This window comes from Pseudopipra pipra, chromosome 3, assembly GCF_036250125.1.
Source record: "Pseudopipra pipra isolate bDixPip1 chromosome 3, bDixPip1.hap1, whole genome shotgun sequence".
Lineage (NCBI taxonomy): Eukaryota > Metazoa > Chordata > Aves > Passeriformes > Pipridae > Pseudopipra > Pseudopipra pipra.
In genome coordinates, this window is record NC_087551.1 from 32,557,494 (window position 1) to 32,577,332 (window position 19,839).

Sequence of the window (19,839 nt, forward strand, 5' to 3'; positions counted from 1 at the left end):
GCGGGGGGCGGGGCCGGGCGGGGCGCGAGTCGGGCAGTCCTGGCAGCGCGAGGGGCGGGGGCGCGGGAGCCGCGCGGCGGTGCCGGGGTGGGATCCTGGCGCTGCCCGCTGCCCAAACTGCAGGGTCCAGGACCAGCTCCTGCCCCTTCCCACGTACCCCGGTTGGGAGAAACACCTTGAGGGGGCGGAGGGACAGAACCTTCCAGTGTCAGGGCGAGGGCCCAGGATCAGCGCCTGCCCATTCCTACATGCCCCGAGTTCCAGTGTCCATGATCAGCTCCTGCCCCTTCCTATGTGCCCAGGTTCTGAGAAACACCCTGACGGCCTGGGGCGTATTCCAGCCTGTCAATAGGGAAGTACAACCCCGACTGTAGGGCCAGGGAAGGAGAGGGAGAGAGGAGGAGAGTAGTAAATGGAAAAATCTACCCAAAAGCCCCCAAGGACAATTATGTTCTTCTTAAAGGAGAGGAGCTGAGGACAGTGTGTACCTGTCAAAAGCTAGTCAAACCCAGACACAATTTGGGAATGTGCTTTAATATTTATTTGCAAAATCTTCCACTATATTTTTCTAATCTTGGAACTTTGAAAAGTCAATGCATTTTAATTTTGAAATTAAATCAGTCCATTTATTCCATTCTGAGCTCAGCTGGGTACTTCTTCCATTGCTTCTCATGACTGGTGCATAGACTTACCTCTGCTTCTATCCTTTCTTTCACAAACATCTCATGAATAGATTATACACACAGTAAATAATGGAACCTAGTCCAGAGGGAATTTGTCCAGTCAAAAAAAGTCCTGATAGTATTTGTTTGACGTTCTTCAATGTACTGCAACATTTGCAAAGCCTTCAGATTTGCATTCAGGTAGTACCAGCCTCACAGCATTGCAAACTCTGCCCAAATGGTTCCCTCTCTTACACAATAAAAGACAGGTGCTCAGCAGGACCCCAATTCCATGACCTTGGGAATATTGTGCAGAAACGTCTGCTGTGCACCCAGCAAGTGCCGTCTGCACCACACCACACGTCAGCCAGGGATATTTCAAGAAAGCCTTCGGTACTTGTGCCCCCATAAATTCTCCAAATCCTCCCTGTGCCGGAGTCGGATAACAAGCAGAAGGACAATGGCTCCAAGAATCCAGGCTGCCCATCTGCTCTGCACTTCCAGATTCTTGCTTCCACAGCACCAGCTGATGAAATTTTCATAGCTGATGAGGTTTCTCATTTCCACCGGCCCTTGCTGCCTTGGAGCCTTCACAGTTGTGGCCTGTTCAGGTTTCCGTGGGTGCGCACCGATGGCAGCAACCATGAGAGTACTTTGCTTTCTTTTGGTGACTTGTCGGAGTAGGATCTTCAAGCTTTTTGCAAGCCTAGGTGAAATAAGCCCTGCAGGAAGAAGAGTTGGATTTTCAGATGGTCTTGTCATTCACTGCTTCCATTAAACTCAGCTCTTCTCAAAATCAGATCCCAAGGTCAGACTGCCAAAGGGAGACAGGAACTGGACTCGAGCTGGCTGAGCACCAGTCACCTGCTCTGAGCACTGAAAAACACTCTTTCCTCAGATCCCAAAGGCCTTGATTCCCAATCCTTCTCCCTCTCCACATACATCTATCCTGCCTTTCCCTATATCCGGTATGCTTGTGAGCTGGACTCACCACTGCCCCGAGCCCAGAGATGTGGCATGATGAGGAAGCATGACGTTAGGTTACATTATATTCATTTATATAACACCATTAATACCAAAGTGTAGCTCCCTGCTAGAGCCAGTTGCTCGCTAAAGCCTCTGAAGTTCAATTAACAAGCACCAGGTAATCTAACACTTGACTCCCAATAATCCTTTTATTTTAAGGGGCCTCTGGCGGATGTAAAGCCCTCAGCAAACAGTCCTGGAAGTACATTTGAGATTCTCTCAAATAACAGCTGAATTTATAACCCTTAGTGGAGAGCAGAGAGGAATCTCTTCAAAATACTTTCCAGCCAGCAGCACTTTATATAGACCCTTGTAACTGAATAAAAGGAACCCCTGGAGGGGCAGGTGCCACCCTGTGGAGGGACAAATCCCTCTTAAGTGCCTACAGTCTTGGCTAGTGAAAAAGCAGATGCCAGAATTAATGTCTCCCCACCAGAAGAAGGCAGTGCAGGCTTGGTCCTCTCAAGTTTCCCACCAAACCAGGTCAAGCAGGGAAGATGGTGGGTGCTGGACCACCCCTTGGTGGCTGCCTTGGAGGCTGTCACCTGCCAGGCAGTTGCATCGAGTCCCATTTTCTCCAGCTTGGATGCTGCAGTGCTGAAGGGATATACTTAGGAAACACTTGCCTCCTCCACTGCTTCTCTAACTCCAGCTGCACAGAGGATTCCCCCATAGACCTCAGCTGGGAAACCCTCAGAGGCTGAGCCCACCAAAACCAAAAAACTTGAGACTTATTTTGGGCAGAATTTTCACTCTGGGATATGCCAGCACAAGAGGAACTCAGCACCCAAAACTAACAGCATTTCAGGAACAATAAGATCAGTGAAACACAGCCAGCCTGGGACAGTCAAACAAGTCTGTGGATGCCGAATTGGAGAGCCAAATACATCCTGCCAGTATGCCTGGAGCATACATCTACCAGAAAAATACACCCCACCAATAAAACAGTTGCTAACAACATACACACGTGTATAATTCAGTCCATACCACTACATAAGAGTGAGGGTTGGGGCTTAATTTTAAGCTGAATTGAGATACCATACTCAAAAAAATCCTGGAGTCTTTTCACAAGCAAACTCTTTGCTGTCAGGATCCCCAGCATCAGTGGCTGAAGAACAGAACTGTGCTGACCCATCCCAACCCAAAGTGCTGTTTGTCTTATGGGACTGCCTAAAGGCACCCATCATGGTTGGGATGTAATTGTGCTGGGCACTGCACAGCAAAACAAGCAGACACAATATCCTGCCCCCAAGGCTTGAATCCCTGAACCTCTTGAATCTCTCTCAAAGCCTCTCTGGCAATACAGAATGGAAGACGAAGGCAGAACTGGAGAACAACAACAGAAACCCACCATTGCAGTACCCTGGCACTTGGCATGGCTGGGTGTTTTCATGCCATCACAGGGTTTGAGCAGGGCACGATGCACAGCTCACACTGGTATTTCTGACATACGTAGGGGCACTTTCCCCCAACCTGCATACTTGAAGAACACACTGCACATCAACACTTGCCCACTACAATTGCTGCCTCTGCATGTTTTGTGTATTTATAAATGAATATGTATAAAAATAGAATAAAATAAATATATATCAGTGACCCCTACTGGCCATTTCTAACTAGCCACAAAACAGTGCAGCAAACAATGAACTCTTGCCTCTTTCCCTGGTACAGTATTTCCATGTGGGGCAGGGAGCACAGGGCCTGGCAGTGGTGGATTTGCCACTCACTTTGTGCCAGCTGCATCACTCTTGGGAGCAGGCAGTTGAAATTGGGATTTTCTGACCTCAAGTATTTGGTTGTGGCATCCCACTCATTTCTCTGCTCACCACCAGCTCCATGCCACAATCCCAGCTCTTGCACATTGAGCCCTGCACAGGTGCCTCCAGCTTTCACTCTGCATGGCTCTGTGACCTTACACACTGTATTCTTCTAGAAAAATTCAGTTCCCAGCTGGAACCTACATCACAGATACCACTGCTCCTTCAGGTGAGCTCCCTGCAGAAGGGGCCGCCCCAGCACTGCACAGTTTCTCCTCTCAACAGCCTCGCCTGAGCCCCACCAGCACTCACTGTAAAGCCTTCGCCCCAATGGGTGCTAAATCCAATATGAATGCTGCCGTGAAACAAAAACTGAAGGGCCCTCTCATGACAGTAACTTACCCTGGTGAAGGCGTGTAGAGAATACGCCTGACAGGCAGGATGGCTGCTCTAATGCAAGCAAAACCCCATGGGAAGCAAAGGCTGGAGTCACCGTGTCAGCCTCAGACCAAGACTTAAGGGGATCTGCCTCCCTTCCCCTTCGTCAAAACTTGTTTAGCTCGTCATGCTAATTCAGTGTTTGAAATAAACTGAGTTCAAAGTATGTGGACAGGAAGGGGGAGGATGTCTGACTGGAGCACATGGGGAGGTGGCGGAGGGGTTAGGTGTGACACTGGCTTTCTTCTGCATGTGCAGGCAGATGGGGCTTCATCCAGGTTTGAGTAGAGTGTTCACCCGTGTGCAAGGGGAGGACACAACACACTGGGGTGTTGGGGTTGGCACTTCACTACAGTACACAAATGGGGAGGGAGGTAGATGACTCCCCCAAGCCCTCTGAGGGCAGAGCAGGGACTCGCAGACTCTTTCAGGTAGAGGCACATAGCTGTGTGTTGTCTCTCGAGGAGCCCTTCTGCATGCCGAGCATACGCCTCCAACTCACACAGACATTTTTTTTTTGTGAAATCTGCAGCACTGCTCTCCCAGAGCAGCTCTCGTTGTTTATAGGGACGGGTCCAGGCAGGCCAGGGAGGAATTACCTTTCTCTAGGACACGCTTGGTGCTTGGCTGAGCACACTGCTTCTCTGCTTCATGGGAGCTGCTGAAGGCCAAGGAGACAGTCAGTCTGCAATTAGCCTCCCCCCCAACACTCGTCCACATCCCCTGGGGCTGCTAATTACGGACTCTTCTGTAGCCAGGGTTCAACTCTTTCTAAGCATAGGCCATAGTTTCGCAAAATGACCTTGAAATTCTCTGCAACAGGCTTGCCTGCCAGGTTTCACTGCAAACACCAAGATATGCCAACCTCTGTAAATGCCCAGGAGCAAGCTCAGAGGCAAGCACCAAGGAAGCTCAAAAGGTTTGCTTCAAGAGTCTCCCATTAAATGCTTGCATGCTCCCAGTGAGATTAGGAGGTTTCATTGCTAGAGCTGCCAGCTGGAAAGGCAAAGGGAGACAGTATAGCTGAAGATGAGCTTCAAGGCACCCGCAGGTGTGTGCCAGCAAAGGAATGCCTGGCAGACATCTCCTTCCCATTCCAGTGCTTCCAGACCTCCTCTCAGCAGCAGGAGGCAGATGGGGGGAATGGGTACACCCCCTGAAGTCGATGCCCTTGGGAGAGCCCTGACATTAGCTGTCATACATGCTCTCGGAGGGAAGCCAGAAATCACAGGGCAAAACAAGATCCTACACCTTCTCAGTGAACTCATGGGGGTTCTTTGAAGGGGAGTTGACTCACCCTGTTGAGCTGTGGGGGCGCAGGTAAACGATCTTTTCTCTAACTGCCCTCCATATATACCTCCATCTCTTTCCCTCCTTCTTCAAGTCTAAGTCGTTTTGCCTCCAGTATTTAATCTTGCTTCCCCCCCCCCCCCCTCCTCCCAGGGTGGCTTTGTCTTGTCTTGGATTGAACTACTTGGACTCAGGGAATCTGTATCTCAAAATAACGTGTGACTTAAGTTTACTTTTCCAGCTACTCACAGCAGGTTTGGAGGCTGTCAGGTACTCAGCTCAAGCCCATTACAATGACACATGCATTCTCCCACACTCACAGGATCTGTTTTAATGGAGCAGCCCATCAGGCAGTCTGATTTTACCTAGTCCCAACAAAGCAGATACCTGGAGGCCAGTGCAGGGTGCAGACCACCCCTCAGGAAGCAGAAGATGTGATGATAAGGGACTCCCTGCAGCTGGCTCAGAGAGGAGGAGAGGCAAGCTGGTGATCAGAGGCTTGGCTCTGAACATCTGGGTATCACCTCTCCCAGACATTTCAGGCACTACCAGAGTATCCATACAGTCCATCCCGCCTTGGCCTTGATGATGGAAAATGTATGCTGGGCCACCCCTCTGTCCAGTGGATATGTATGGATGGTGCCTCCTCTTGCCCAGCATCCTTCTTTTCCCAGGACTGGGTCGCACGGCTCAGGGGAAGGTACGAGCATTGCCCTGCACAAAATTACTGAAGAACCTGCCCATAAGCTGCTACTTATTCCATGGCCTAGAACTTGTATTCAATGCCCTGGAGCAAGAGGGTTTATAGCTCTTTGGAGTTCATTTCTATTTATTCTCATTGTCTATATAAATGTCTAGTCAGGCTTTTTTAATGAATGCCTTTTCTTGTTACCCAGTGGCAATGAGTTACCTGGATCATCAGTGTTTAGGATAAAAGCGATCCTCCCTGTCATTCATTTTGATTGCAGTTATTTCTCATTTTGCCTTATGTTCTGGCAGGTTGCAAAAGAAGCAAATAAAGGAAGCTCATGCCAAGCCTAGGCAGTGTTCTCAAGGACTCTGGGGTCACAGGGAATGTGACATTGGGCTTGGGTGGCATTCCTTGAGACTTTGGGCGCACATAGAATACATCCTGGGATAGCCCACGGTGGCTACCCTTAATGCAGTTCTGAAAGGTAGGAAGGTAAATCCAAGGGCAACTCCCATTCACTGAGACACCCCTTGCAGAGCCACCAGGCTAAGGGAATTGGGTGCTTCCCTTCCAGTGGCATTTCCAGTGGCTTCAGTCACCAGACCGGGGAAGGTTTGAAGGGCTTTTGGAGGCCGAGTGGCACTTTTGACACCAGACAGCAAAACTTAGGGCAGGATGACACAGGAATAGATTCACCAAGACCACAGCTTGTCCTTTTCTCCATCGTTCCCCAGATCTGCCACAACAGTTCCACTGTTGAGTGCACGTATTGTTGTCTGCCAGCTCCACAGAGTGGCAGATCATTGAGCTGGTGCAGATTAGGAGAGAAGAGCTACCTTCGACCTTCACCCTCTCCCTGCTTCTCTTTCGCTCGCCCCCTCCACTTCCCCGCTGAAGGCACAAACACCTACTGCCCATGGAAGCTATTTCTAAGCAATCCCGGGCATCTGGGGAATGAGGCTCTGAACAAATATTGGAGTGTGCGTGTGCAGAGAGTGCACACACATGCACACACACACACGCACAGCCACAGTGCTGCTGCAAAGTCAAATATAGACCTTGTGGAAGGGGAACAATGGCCGGGGTTGGGTTACATGGCTGTAGGGCCAGCGAGCTGCTGTTTGTTGTGGGCTGGGGTGGAATGGGAAAAGCAAGGGGGGTGGGATGGGGGAGAACATTTGTTTTAACCTAGAGACCCTGGGCTGGTGCCGTGCATAGGGCGGAGAGGGTGATCTGGAACAAGAGCTGAAGAGGATGATCATTTGAGTTGGCAGCTCAGAGGTGTTTGCAGTCTTTCTCCATTTGATTTGTGCTGCTTTTCTGCCTCCCTTGAGAGATTAGAGGGGGCAGGAAGGGGTGAATTTCTCTGGGATTCTGCACAGAGAAGAGGTTCTTTATCTCCTTGCTCCAGGGAAGGCTCCTCGGTGGAGGAGAAGAGGCAACATCACCTGTTCCCTCAGCCCAGCATCAGCTTCTTGCTCCTGATGTCTGGCTGCCTCCAAGGTGCAGGTTCCAGACGCCGGAAGAAAGAGAAGCAGCTCCAGCTGTTTTTGACAGGTAATTTCTCCCTCTGTCTGTGGGTGGTGATGGTGTGTTGGAAGGATGGCAGGGGATGGAGTCTGTGTCTGGCATGCATTGGAGGGGGAGACCAATACAGAGGTCACTCCAGTTCCCACTCCAGGTCCCTGCTTTGTGGGATTTCCTTCACCAGAGGGAAAAGCCGTAGAGGGACTCTTATGGCTAGGAAAAATCCTTCCTAATTCTGACCCAGCAGCTGTTCCATCTGAGACGCCTCTAGGGATGGCATGGCAGGGATCAGAGCCCAGTAGAGCAGGGTCTAAGCCAAGCACAGAGCCAAGCCCTCCTCAACACCCATTTCTTGGATCTGCAAATAGAGCTGCTCTGCTTGAGTCCCTTGGGCATCCAGGGACTGACAGAGCAAGCCTGAGACTCAGGATTGTGCCTGGGAATGGGACAGGAGCCCTTCAGTGTGGAGGAGGGAGTGCACCTAAGTTCCACATTTCTTGGGGTTTCTTTTTGGTCCCTTCTCCCTTCTCTGTACTCACTTTTTTCACTCCCCTCCATCCCTGCTTGGTTCTTTCTGTGATACTCACACGCAAACCCCAAACCCCCTGTCTTCAGACATGCCCATATCCCCTCTTCTGAAATCCCACTCTGGTTTCTGTTCTTCGTTCCCCTTCCTCGGAGTTCAGATCTTCAGCAACCAGCTTTAACTCCTCAGCCTGGCCGGCCCTTGCTCCATGCCATGGCTCTCACCTCCAAGGGGAGCAGCACCGGAAGAGCCACATGTCCCATTCCACTGACTGTAACCTTAACCCCGTGTCCCTCTGCTGCAGCGTTCATGCTGTGGACACAGATACTTATGGATATCAAAATATGCAGGGACTCCTCTGCAAGTGCCCTCCTACCTGCCCATTCAAATGCACACACAGAGTCCAGAGGGCTTTTTTAGGCACATTTAACCAAGTGAGGTTTAAGAGCACCCAGGCATGGCTGCGCAATGACACTGCCATGCAGCTTGGTCAGGACCGGAGCAGATTCCAGCAGAGGAGTGCAGTAGCAGGTGGGGATGTTGCAGGAGGTGGTGTCATATCTGAGGCAGTCAGTGTAGGTAGTAGAATTTCAAGGAGGAGATGAGGATGAGGCTGAACATCCTACACTCAACACTGGAGGTATCACCAGTAAAACCTTGGCCTCTAACCATGACTGGCAAAGAGTGCAAGGTAGGGTGCTGTGGGGGTCAGAGGATAAAAGTGGATTCTCCCAGGTCCTAGAACTGCAGTGACTGAAGCAGAGGCTGCCTGGTTTTAAACCAAGTACGAGGAGCTGTGCTTCACCCTCAGCCTCACCCTCTCCTTTTTGCTGTATGGTAGAAATCAGGGCTCCAAAGCAGGCTGAGCTGGCTGTGAAGGATCTGGGGCTGAGAATGGATGGAGAACCACAGAAAGCATCTTAGAACAGAGCTAGTGCACACCTAGCTCATAAATACCCGAATAGCTGATGGAGCAGCCTGAGCAGCAGGAGGTTTGGACCTCTCTGTCTGTCCCTCAGGGAACAGTTAGGTGGGGTGATGGAGACAAGAGGAGGCAGCAGGGGAAAGGAACAGTGCTCCTGGCCAACAGGAGAGCAGGAAAGAGGCAGGAGGAAGGCGGCTCCCGTGGGCAGGGTGGTAGGCCCCTATTTTATCGCTCAGTCATGTTATGTTGTCCCGACCTGCCGAGGATGGAGCAAGCAGGGGTCCACAAAGACAGCAGAGAGCTGGGCTTTGATGGGGCTGCTGGCTCTTGGGCTCTCCCAAGGTCTTGGGGCCTGCAGGGTGCATAGTGCTGATGGGACTGTCAGGAACTGCAGAGGGCCAGAGGGGTGGGGTGTGGAGAAGGTGAGAGCAGGTATGGGTTGTGCTTTGTTTAGTGAGATGAGAAGAAATGTGGAAACATCCACTAAGTGCCTGTAGGACATAGTTCTTCCTTCTTGGTGGAAAACAGCAAACCTCGTGGGGTGCAGGGGTAGAAAAGGGCTGAATGAGATGAACTTGTGATATAATTAAGGACTGCTAGGACCTTTGAAGGTGACAGATACAATCTTGTCAAGCAGCAGAAAGGCCATGCAAGGTGAGGAGGAGAATGGGCAGCTGTTCCTTCTGAAGATGTGGCAGCCCAGACCCTCTCCCAGGGTTGTCTTATTGTTCACCGAGGTGCTGGTGTCCACAGCCTGTGAGCAGCAGCGAGAGAAGTTCTGAGGACCACAGCTTTGCTGGTTGGCTTCTTTCTTGTGGGGCAACCACTCCACGTTTCACCTTTACTTTAAGGATGGGGCTTCTTAACCATACAGTTTGCCAGTGGAGGTGTGTTAGTGGCCCCGAAGACATTAGGGAGAGGCTGCAGGAGGCATTTTTGCTTATTATTATTTTTTCAGATAATCTGAGCGAAATGAAGGCTCAGATCATCGCACACCTATTTCTGAGAGAGGTGGAGTGCCCCGCGGGAGGCCGGCCGCAGCAGGACCGAGCTCTACCCAAGCCAGAGGGGCGAGTGCTGCAGCCCCCCCAAGCCCAGGGCAGGGGTCTCCCCAGCAAGGCCGCGTCCCGGGGGGGGAAGGGGGGGGAGACGGCAGCCTGGGACACCCCTCCATCCTCTGCGGGTCCTTCCTGGGGGACGGTACCGGCGAGCCCTCGCAGGCGCAGCCCCCCGGGTGGTGGGGGGCGGGCGGGCCGTGCTGCGACCCCCCCTCGCCCCCGGCGGCGGGAGCAGGGCAGGGGTGAGCGGGCAGGGCGGGCCGGGTCGGGGGCTGCCTGCGGTTTGGGGCGGCGGGAGGCGGGATGTCCCGGGGAGGGAGCGGGGATGTGCAGGCACACGCAGCCGCTGGCAAGCGGCCGGGGCTGCTCGGCGGCGGCGGCGGCGGCGGGCGGAGCGGCGCGGCACACGCGGCGGCAGCTCCCTCCGCAGCCCCGCGCTCCCCAGCCCCGCCGCCGCCGCACCGGGCATGGCCGCCCCCCGCCGCCGCGCCCCGCGATAGCCCCACGACCCGCCGCGTCGCCGAGGTGAGAGCAGGGGGACCGGCGGGGGGTCGGCGCTGCAGGGACCCGCAGCCCCCCGAGCCGGCCCCCCTTTCTCCGCCGCCGCCCCGGCCGCAGGGGGACCGGCGGGGCTCCGTGTAGCCTCCCCTCCGGGGACGGCCGTGGGGTGGGGTGGAGGGAAGGGCACCCCCGCGGCCGTGCCCCTGAAGGGGGCACCGGGGCTTGGAGTGGTCCCAAAGCCGCGGGATGAGGGGGAAGGGGTAAGGGGGGGCAGGAGCGGCGAGCCGCAGCGGCGCGGCATCCTCCGGGTTCCCACCCCTGCCCCCGGACACCCAGTCCGGAGTGGTCCCGACAGCCCTCAGACTAGAGACAAGGTCTGATAGCCCCCGTCCTGGGGCTGTCCCTGGTAGCCCCCAACCGTACAGAGGTCCCTAATACCCCCGAGGGGGAGGTTAATAGACCCCAGAGGCGTCTTCGCAGCCCCTGGAGTGCTGGTAGCCCCCAACTCGGCCAGGCGCAGGCGGAGAAGTGGGACAGGGGGAGCTCCCTTGCCCGTGTCCCTGCGACCCAAAGCCAGGCCTGCCCGGTGGGAGTTGCTCACACCTCTCTTGGGCACCAGCTGCCCCCCAGGATGCCGGGGTCCGGGGCAGCTCCGAGGGGGAGATGGGGTGGCTATGTCAGGATGTCTGAGAGGCTGTGCCTCGAGTGGGGAGCCGTGGGGGAAACTGCCTTTGCAATGACATGTGGTCGGAGGCTATGCTCCTCACAGTCCTGAAGGAACATGATACTGGTTTCAACCCTAAATTATTTTATAAGTTTCGTAGGAATTGCTTCACCCTTCCCTGAAATGCAGCAGCTGTTTGCCACTGCCCAGTGTTTAGGGGCAGGAGGCAAAGGAGGGTCCTGCAAGCATGGTGACAAGGGAACTGTGGGTTCCACAGTGATCTGTGTTGGGATTTGGCTGGGGCAGTGACAATAACATTCTGTACCCCCTCTGAAAATGCTGCATCTTTCATAGGTGATGGTTTGTTTGCTGGAGAGATGCTTAGAGCAACATCCTTGCTTTTGAGAGCTATGGTTTAGACAGGTGAAGCTCTTAGCAGGGACCCCAAAACCTCTTCCTGCAATGCATGTGTATGTGTAGGTGGGTGGGAGGACTTCTGTCCCCATCTGAGAAGTCTTTCATGCAACTAGACCCAGAACAACCTTCCAACCTAAAGAGACAAGCTGAAAGTGGAATGGCCCCCGTTCATCACACCCACGCAGCTGGATAGAGTCTGCTTCATACCTTCACCATTCTCCTAGCAGAACTGTTTAACCCCTCCCATCTCATTACAGTAATATATTTATGATATCACCCTCGAATTTCCTGCCCTTAACAACTCCAGAAGGCTGGGAGGGAATGAAGCATTTTTGGAAAGCATTTAATGTTACTTTGAGAGGGCAGGAGGCAGCTGGAAAATAGATGGGTGAAGGAACCTTGGGCTGACGGGGGCTCTCTGCAGGACAGCTGAGGAAAAGGACTGCACCTAGTGAGAGGTGCGTGTTTGCCTTTCCTCTCTGGGGCTGCAGCCCAGCTCTAGTGCCTGTCACTTCATTCTCTTGCTTGGACAATGGAGGAGGGCTGCCTGCTCATCTGCTAGATCTTACTCGACTGCTTTCTCTCCTGCAGGGTTCAAAAAGCAGCCTAGGTGCTGTAAAAAAAGACTCAGCCCATCTATTCATTCAAAAATGCATAGGAGGGACCTCATTTAACATGAAGCTGGAGCCTCCCAGATCTAAGGAGGGAAGATGAAGGTCTCCACAGCTGGGCTGGTATTGCTGGAGGTTTCTGCTCTCTTGACAGCAGCTAGCAGGGGCAGGTGCTCCAAGATGTAGTGTAACAGCTTGAGCTACTACATACTCAAGATTGAATGTGCACACTCAGTTCTCCTGTACATACATTTTTAAAGGCCTTTTGATTCTTAGTGCTCTAACAGTGCCTTAGAGGAAGGAGTCTAGAAGGACAGAGAGGAGTGTGGTGACAAGTCTGTACAAAACTGTATGTTTCAACTCAAAACTCCCAGGTAGCAGATAGGAAGGGATGTGTGAAGTGAAGCCGTGGTGCGAGCCAAGGGGTTTTGCTGAGCTTGCTCTTTTTCCCTCTGTAGGTGTTCATCTCGGTGGGGCCACACTGACCATGCTCAGGAGCTTCTGTCTCCAGCTCATGTCCTTGATTTGGATCCTGTTGGCCCATCACCAGCTTGTGCAAGGTGAGTCTCTGTAGAAATGCATCGTTCTCTTTCATATGCATCTTTCCAAACCTGCCCTTGGCATCACTGAAGTCTCCTCAGTTTTCCATGCAAAACAGAACTGGCTTGACCTGTAAGAGTGGAAAATGCTGCTCAGTCATCGATCACCTGGGGGGTGACTGGTGGCAACTTCAGAGACCCTTGCTCTGGTGACCACAGGGGTGGCAGTGCCTGAGCAGACTGGCAGTGAGAGGCCCTGCTGCTCTATCTCAGTGTGAATGGGTTCCTGAACTGATGAGCCTGTTTGGGGAGGCAGGGCAAGGGGAAAGAAGGTCCCAAAACTGAACAGCTAATCCTGGATCCAGTGAGACAAAATTCCTTCCCAAAGATTAGTTTACTGTCCCCCTGTCAGGAGAGGTGATTACAAATACGAAAGGTGATGATACCCAGGCTTGGGGCTGAGCAGTCCCAGGATGCTGCTCCAGCTCCACAGTGGCTCGTTTTGCGAGGCTCTTGTCCTGAGCAGTGGGACCTGCTGCCTCACTGTAGCAAAATCACATGCATGGAGGATTTCTTCTCCTGGTTGCTTTCCTAGGCAGCACAAAATGCTGCTTGGGGAAAGCCTGAGCACTGCTCTTGGCACGGGGGCTTTAACCTGTCTCAGTCCAGGATGGAGGAGCTTGGTCAGGTAAGAGTGTTCATCTCTTGGGCCTGGCCTGGGATTGCACTGGGCTTCTGGAGAAACTTCCTGCTTTCTGATATTTGCTCTAGTTCTACTGCTCATGGAGCTAAAGTGAACCAGCTCCCAGGTGGAGCCAAAATGCAAGCAAGTGATGAGGGAGAGGGGAAGGTGGAGATGAAAGGGGACACCTGGCTGGAGAAAGCAGGCCAGCACCAAGCAGAGGACGAGAAGTGGCACGGTGAGGCCATGGCTCAGTTACAGCCTCTGAGGCCTTTAAATAAATAAACAGAACTGGATACCTGGCCCCATGTGATGCCCAGTCCTGCCTCCCCATGCTGGAAGGGGAGTGCTGGCAGCTGGGTCCTGGGGGAGGGCAGGAGCCCCAGACAGACTGTTTTGTGTCAGTAGCTGCCCCTGTGGATGGCAACATCCTGCAAGATAAAGAGGAACCATTCTTTCCATTTTCATCCTCAGTCCCTTTGTGCCCCTTCCACTACCTGGCCCTGAGCTTTCCCACCATACTTCTTCAAGACACTGGGACCAAGGTCCCAGGTGGGTGAGTCCCTATTACACAGGTTGCCTTAATGCACTGGCAACCCCAGCTCTTGCCCAGAAGGGCTCAAAATCTAAGGGAAGGAGCAGAGGGAGGGTGGGGAAGATGACCAGAGAATGAGTAGTTTTGAAAGCAATAAAGGTAGTATTATCACTGCTTGGGTTAATGTGAAATCCTCATCTCCTGTGTGGCATCCAGTCATTGAAAGGAAGGTCCTCCACCTCACAGCTCTGGGGAAGGGTAGGCTGAGCGCTTAGGAAGGAAAAAAGAAGCTGTGGGCCAGCAGGGCCACGGGCAGATCTGGAGTTATCTGTAGTCTCTGCTTAACCCAGCTCCACGTTACCTGCTTTGTAGGTGATGACTGCAGTGAGCGCTGTAATCTCGCCCATGGCTGCTGTGACCAGGATGGGAAGTGCAGGTATGGCTTGTCTTTGGCTCTCTGCTGCTTCTGACTGTAACTGCTCTCCCTCCCCTGTTGCTGTGTCTCTTGTGCCTGCCCTGAGCTGAAGCGCCTCCTCCTCCACTCACCCACACCTGGAATCGATGACTCTGCACTCTTCTTATCTGACACCCTCTGGAGTGGGAGATTTTGATCCCTCAGCCACTTCCTGGTGCCCTCCAGCCTTTGCTCCAGTGCTCCCAGAGTCACCACCTCCACATGCTGACCAGTGTTGTTCTGCTGAGCGCTTTTTGTCTAGATGGGAGCCTAGGACAGCCCGGCTGTGCCTGGGGGATTGGAGGCAGCCTTCAGGCTCAGATGTAATGGGGAAAGCCATCAGGCAGCTGAGCAGGCATGGGAGTTGGCCAGCTTGCATGGCCTCCTCACTGGCTGAGGTAGAGATGCTCTCCCTGGGGGCATGGAAGAGAAGAGCTGCCAGCATGCACATAACTGAGGGCATCAGGGGTCCCCCCTCAGCAGGCTCGGCTATGGTGAGGATCTCTGGATGTTTTCATGACAGGCTTACTAGCAAGCTGGGGGCTACTGCAGCAGAAGTGCATTTGTGATCCCTGGCATGTCAGCTTGAGCTGGTGCCCAGATTCCACAGGATCAAGGCTCAGGGAGACTTGACTGTTTACCTTGCCCCCTCCCTGGTAATTTTTAAGTTGGCCATCTGCCTTTCAGAGAAGGGGAAGAGATGATGATACCTGCTCCCTTGCAGGTACTGGGGGATAGGGGTGTCCACAGCCTTCTGTAAACTCAGGGCTGTCCAGGTATGAATGCATTTCCCCAGACTCTATCAGGCACATGGTATCACCTCCATTCCCATCAAAAAAACCCCTCTAATTAACATATATATTTATTTTTTAACCATTTTCCTCATTCCCCATCTATTTGGGACAACATGCAATGACAATAGGCCGCCCAGGTGTGAAAGTGCAGCCTTGGGCCAGCCCAACAAAGCTGCAGTCATCACACATTGCACTGAAATGAGCCACAGCCATGAAAATGAATCCCCTTCCTTACTCTAGAAACTGTGTTGTTTTTGTTAGGTTTAATTTCATGCTGGTTTGAATATAGCTTTTGTTGTGGCTTGGTGCCACCTCCACTCAGCTTTAATCTTGTTATCACTTGCTTTCCCCCTTAGAGCTGGCAGGTCTGAGGGATGCCTGCCACTCGAGCTAAGTAAAGCTTGGCTTTACTTAGCCACTGCCACTGCCCTACTCTTATGGGACCAGAAGGCTCATTGTGTGCTGCAGGTTTTACCACTGTACTGCCCTTGTGAGTGGCTAATAAGTCTATTCTGCTCACCAGCCATGGCAAGCAAGGTTTCAGAGCTGGATTACCGTGCACTTCAGACAAAAAATGACACACATTATAATTCAAAGGGGTGCAGTGAAACACGTGGACCTCAGGGCCTCTTGTTGCTTTCCCTCAGGGAGTTCAGGGTTTGGGATGGGCTTTTCTCTGCCTGTCAGACTGGCTGTGCAATGAGGGAGGTGCAGGAATTGCCAAGCTGATGCAGTGGTGTATACAGAGTGGCTGGCTGAAGGAAAGCAGAGGGACGTGGGCACTAAAAGTGAAGCTTCTGAGCTCTGTTTCTGGCCCCCCACCCTCCCTGGCTGCAGAGGGTGAGTCTGCCCCTGCTCTATCTGTTTGCTTCCTTGGACAGATGAGGTGCCAGTGCTGACCTCCCCCAGAGGAGAGAGCCAGCAGGTCCATGGGGGGCTTTGGGAGAGTTTCTGAGTGCTTCTGTATCTGCAGTAACCCTTCATGACACACAGCCAGCTTTTCCACAGCCCTTGATTGGGTCTTATTGTGCTGCTATGCGTGTCCTCCCACAGGTGTGATCCAGGCTGGGAGGGCGAGTACTGTGAGGAGTGCGTGCGTATGCCGGGGTGTCTCCACGGGACGTGCCACCAGCCTTGGCAGTGCATCTGTCACACTGGCTGGGCCGGCAAGTTCTGTGACAAAGGTGAGTCATGGGCTGGGCATCCCAGCCTCCGGTGTTGAGGACAGAAGCCCAGCACACCCTCCATGGATATGTGAGCCAGCACAGCCAACATAGTCAGAAGCCACCTGGGTGATGCCTCTTGGGCTGCCTGGGAGATAGGATGTTGCCTGGCTGCCATAGGTGGAACCATTCCCTTCCAAAAGAGGGAAGGCTCCAGGCACCTGCTCCCTGGCTGCATGGCAAGAGCTAGCATGACACTGGCCAGCCTCAGGAGATGGAGCAGGTGAACTCATTCCGTTTCTCATGGTGTGTCAGGACTCAGAGCAGCATCCCCTGCCTCCCCCAGGGCTTCCTGCCTTCAGCAGGTAGCTGATGGACTCCCCTTCTCTGACCTTAGAGACTCCTTTGTAGCATGGGGTCTCCACTGGCCAGAGAGATGGCATGCAAAGCATCTTCCACAACCACATAGGCACTGCACTTCTTTTGCTGCAGGTGCCCATTGGCGGGGAGGAGGGAGAAGCTCCTGTCATTTCTCCATCCCCACTGGGTTTGATGGGTTGTGTTTGCACTAAATTGGCCACATCAACCTTCTTTTCTGCCTAATTCCCACCTTTTTCTTTCTCCTCAGACATACACATCTGCGAACACCAGTCCCCATGCCAGAACGGGGCTCAGTGCATCTATGATCGAGATGGGGAATATTCCTGCTTGTGTCCAGAAGGTTTCCATGGAAAGGATTGTGAGATGAAGACAGGGCCTTGTGAGAAGGCAGGGTGAGACACTGCAGTGTTAACTACAGCCAGCATTGACTTTGGGTCACACGCTGCCAAGTGGAGGCCCAGCTTGGCTCATTATCTGTGGATTTCCATGCACTAGTGGAGTTAAGCCAAAATCATCTTTGGCTTTGGTTTAGCAGTGTGCACTGCATTGTCCTGCTGGGGCAAGGTCTTTTTTGCAATCTGAGCAGATTGCTGTCCCTCACTGCTGTAGGTGTGATGAGCTGACACCTGTCATGCCTTTGGGGAGCATCAGGAGGGCATGTTTCCTCATCAGATCATTTGGCTGAAGACCTTCCCCAGTGGGTGGTGGACCCATGCAAGGTCACAGCCTTTGAGGAGGTTCCACAGCCTCTCACTCAAGGAGACAGAATTTCCCACCCAGTCTTCTCCTTGAGATAGCTGCCCCCATGGAGAGAGCTGGTGCTGGACACACTGGCCATGCAAGCGGCTCTGTGTGTTTACCTCCCTGGGGTGAGGGAAGTTGCTTGCTCTCCAGGGCCATGACCTCATCCTTGCTCTCTCCACACAGGTCTCCGTGCAAGAATGGTGGGCAATGTCAAGACGAAAACGGCTTCGCCAGCAACTTCACCTGCCGGTGTCTCGCTGGCTTTGTGGGGGCTCTCTGTGAGCATGACGTGGACGACTGCCTGATGCGCCCCTGTGCCAACGGTGCCACCTGCCACGACGGCATCAACCGCTTCTCCTGCCAATGCCAGGTGGGCTTTGAAGGGCGTTTCTGCACAATCAACATCAATGACTGTGCCAGCCAGCCGTGCAAAAATGGAGCAAAGTGCTATGACCGCATCAATGACTATGACTGCTTGTGTCCTGACCGTTTCACTGGCAAAACCTGTGAGATCTCCGTCCCAGAGCCCACCTGGTCTCCACCCTACCACCCTGCAAACCACGAGAATGGCGGGGCTGTGGAAAGCACCACCAGTGAGATGCCGGGCGTGACGCAGCCAGAGCCTGTCAGGACCGCGGTCACAGGGCGGCGCGTGGCCAACCACAGTGAGAAAGAGCTGGGGGGAGGGTTGTTGAAAATCTCTGTGAAGGAGGTGGTGACCCAAAGAGACTCTGGGCTGAGCGAAGCCCAGCTGGTGACAGTGCTGGTGTTTGGGGTGCTGACAGCAGTGCTGGTCCTCATCACTGTCCTGCTAATGCTGAGGAACTGGCAGAGGGGCCGTCAGAGGTCGAACTGGTGCCAAAGCCCTTCTCAGGCTGCAAGGAAGCTCCAAGACCAGGAGTGTCAGGTGGGCATGCTCAACACCATCTTGATCGAGCCAAGGAAGACAACAGAGCTGTGAGCTGCGAGGACTCTGAGCCAGGCCCTGGCAGGTCATCATGCTGGCAAACCCCTCAAACTGCATCCTGGGGAGCCACACTGTCAACCGGGCAGCGGGGAAAGGCTTCCAGGGCAGCGAACACATCACCAAAACCCTGGGTGTTGAGCACTGGTGTGATGGCCCTGCTCGAGTCTGAGCTGTCTCCTGCCAGGCTGGCTCAGCTGGCACCCACGGGCACCTGAATGGGCTGTGTTGGGCCAGCCCTGCAAGGGAGCAGTGGTGTGCTGCTCAAGGCAGCCCATGTCATGCAGCACCAGTATCATCTGACAGGAGCCCTCAGAAACAGGACAGGTAGTGCTGAGGAAGGCACAGCCCTCTTGCAAGCTGAAATACTGCCAGGCCCCTTGTAACTCCTCTGTGACTACTAGGAGGGGTTTGTCCTCATTTCTGATGGTGTTGGGATATTTCTTCTGGGGCCTTTGGGATGGTTGCCTCCCTGCCCCAGTACTGGATGGGGTAGTTCCTGGCTGTTTCTTGAGGCTGTCATTTCAGATGCCATGTCCCTAGGGAGCAAGCAGATACCTTTGCTCCCTGGTCTTGTGGTTCTGAGCCAGTTCAAAGAGACTCTGAAGACCATCTAAGGTCTCCTCATGCCCTTCTTCTGCCCTGGGTGATGCCCCCTCCTCTTACTGTCAGACTTGGGGTTACAAACATGTTTTGTACTTTTCTCCTGACGATCCAGGGGTCTTTTTGACCGACTTACCAAGCCGTCCTTTCTGGTCTGGCCACAGACGACCAAGCTCCTTCACCTCTGCAGTGTGCACTTCTGCCTCACTATTTGCTCCCCTTTGGGGTCCTCTGGGCCTGAGCTGGTCCTTCTCATATGTCCTCATAGGTGAAACTGGAGATGGACAAGGCTGGAGCTGTGCTGTAGCTGGTTCAGGAGCAATACAAGATCCAGGTCCTCCTTTCTTCTCCCATTCACTCTGAGGCAGGCAGCTGGCACCAACCTTAAATCAGCCATTGTAGCATTTCTTGATACAACAAAGGCTAAGCTCCTCACAGTGGATGTGAGGACAGGCTACCAAGCCTGGGGTGACCATAGGAAGCAGCCACAATACTGCCTTCTCTACCATTGCTAAAGCACAGCTAAGAGGCAGTAGGTCATGTCACTTAGCCTTTGTACTAGGTCTGTTCCTGCCTGTGCTGGTCTGGTGTTCAGCAATCAGTGTCTCTGCCAGGGCCAGGGGCTTCTGTGTCACCTCATGGGCACAGAGGGCTAAGCAGTGGGGTAAAAACACCCACAACCCAAACCCTACTACTGGCTTGTAGGGTTGCAGAGCTGGGTTCAACATGGTGTAAAGAGAGCTGAGAAGTGAGCACTCAGGCAGGAGGGAGACTTGGGAGAGGGGACTGGAGCTTCAGCAGAAAGATTATTTTTTTAATACATGGATGGATGATGTACCTTTATCAAATAAAACAAGCCCAGAAACAGTGTATCAGAGAATCATAAA

General features: G+C 53.3%; 1 protein-coding gene across 1 annotated transcript; it reads left to right on the plus strand.

The window, feature by feature from the left end:
- Positions 1 to 10,307: 10,307 nt before the first annotated feature.
- DLK2 (delta like non-canonical Notch ligand 2) lies at positions 10,308 to 19,822 on the plus strand. Its single transcript, XM_064648532.1, has 6 exons — positions 10,308 to 10,425; positions 12,552 to 12,653; positions 14,222 to 14,285; positions 16,151 to 16,281; positions 16,889 to 17,033; positions 17,569 to 19,822. The coding sequence occupies exons 2-6, from the start codon at positions 12,581 to 12,583 to the stop codon at positions 18,344 to 18,346; spliced, it is 1,191 nt and encodes a 396-aa protein (XP_064504602.1). The 5' UTR covers positions 10,308 to 10,425; positions 12,552 to 12,580; the 3' UTR covers positions 18,347 to 19,822.
- The last annotated feature ends 17 nt before the right edge of the window (positions 19,823 to 19,839 follow it).

Excerpts from the sequence above, each read along its gene's own strand:
- DLK2 (XM_064648532.1), top strand. The coding sequence starts at position 12,581 with ATGCTCAGGAGCTTCTGTCTCCAGCTCATGTCCTTGATTTGGATCCTG. Across the intron at positions 12,654-14,221 it reads CCATCACCAGCTTGTGCAAG|GTGATGACTGCAGTGAGCGC; the intron begins GTGAGTCTCTGT and ends CCTGCTTTGTAG. Across the intron at positions 14,286-16,150 it reads GACCAGGATGGGAAGTGCAG|GTGTGATCCAGGCTGGGAGG; the intron begins GTATGGCTTGTC and ends GTCCTCCCACAG.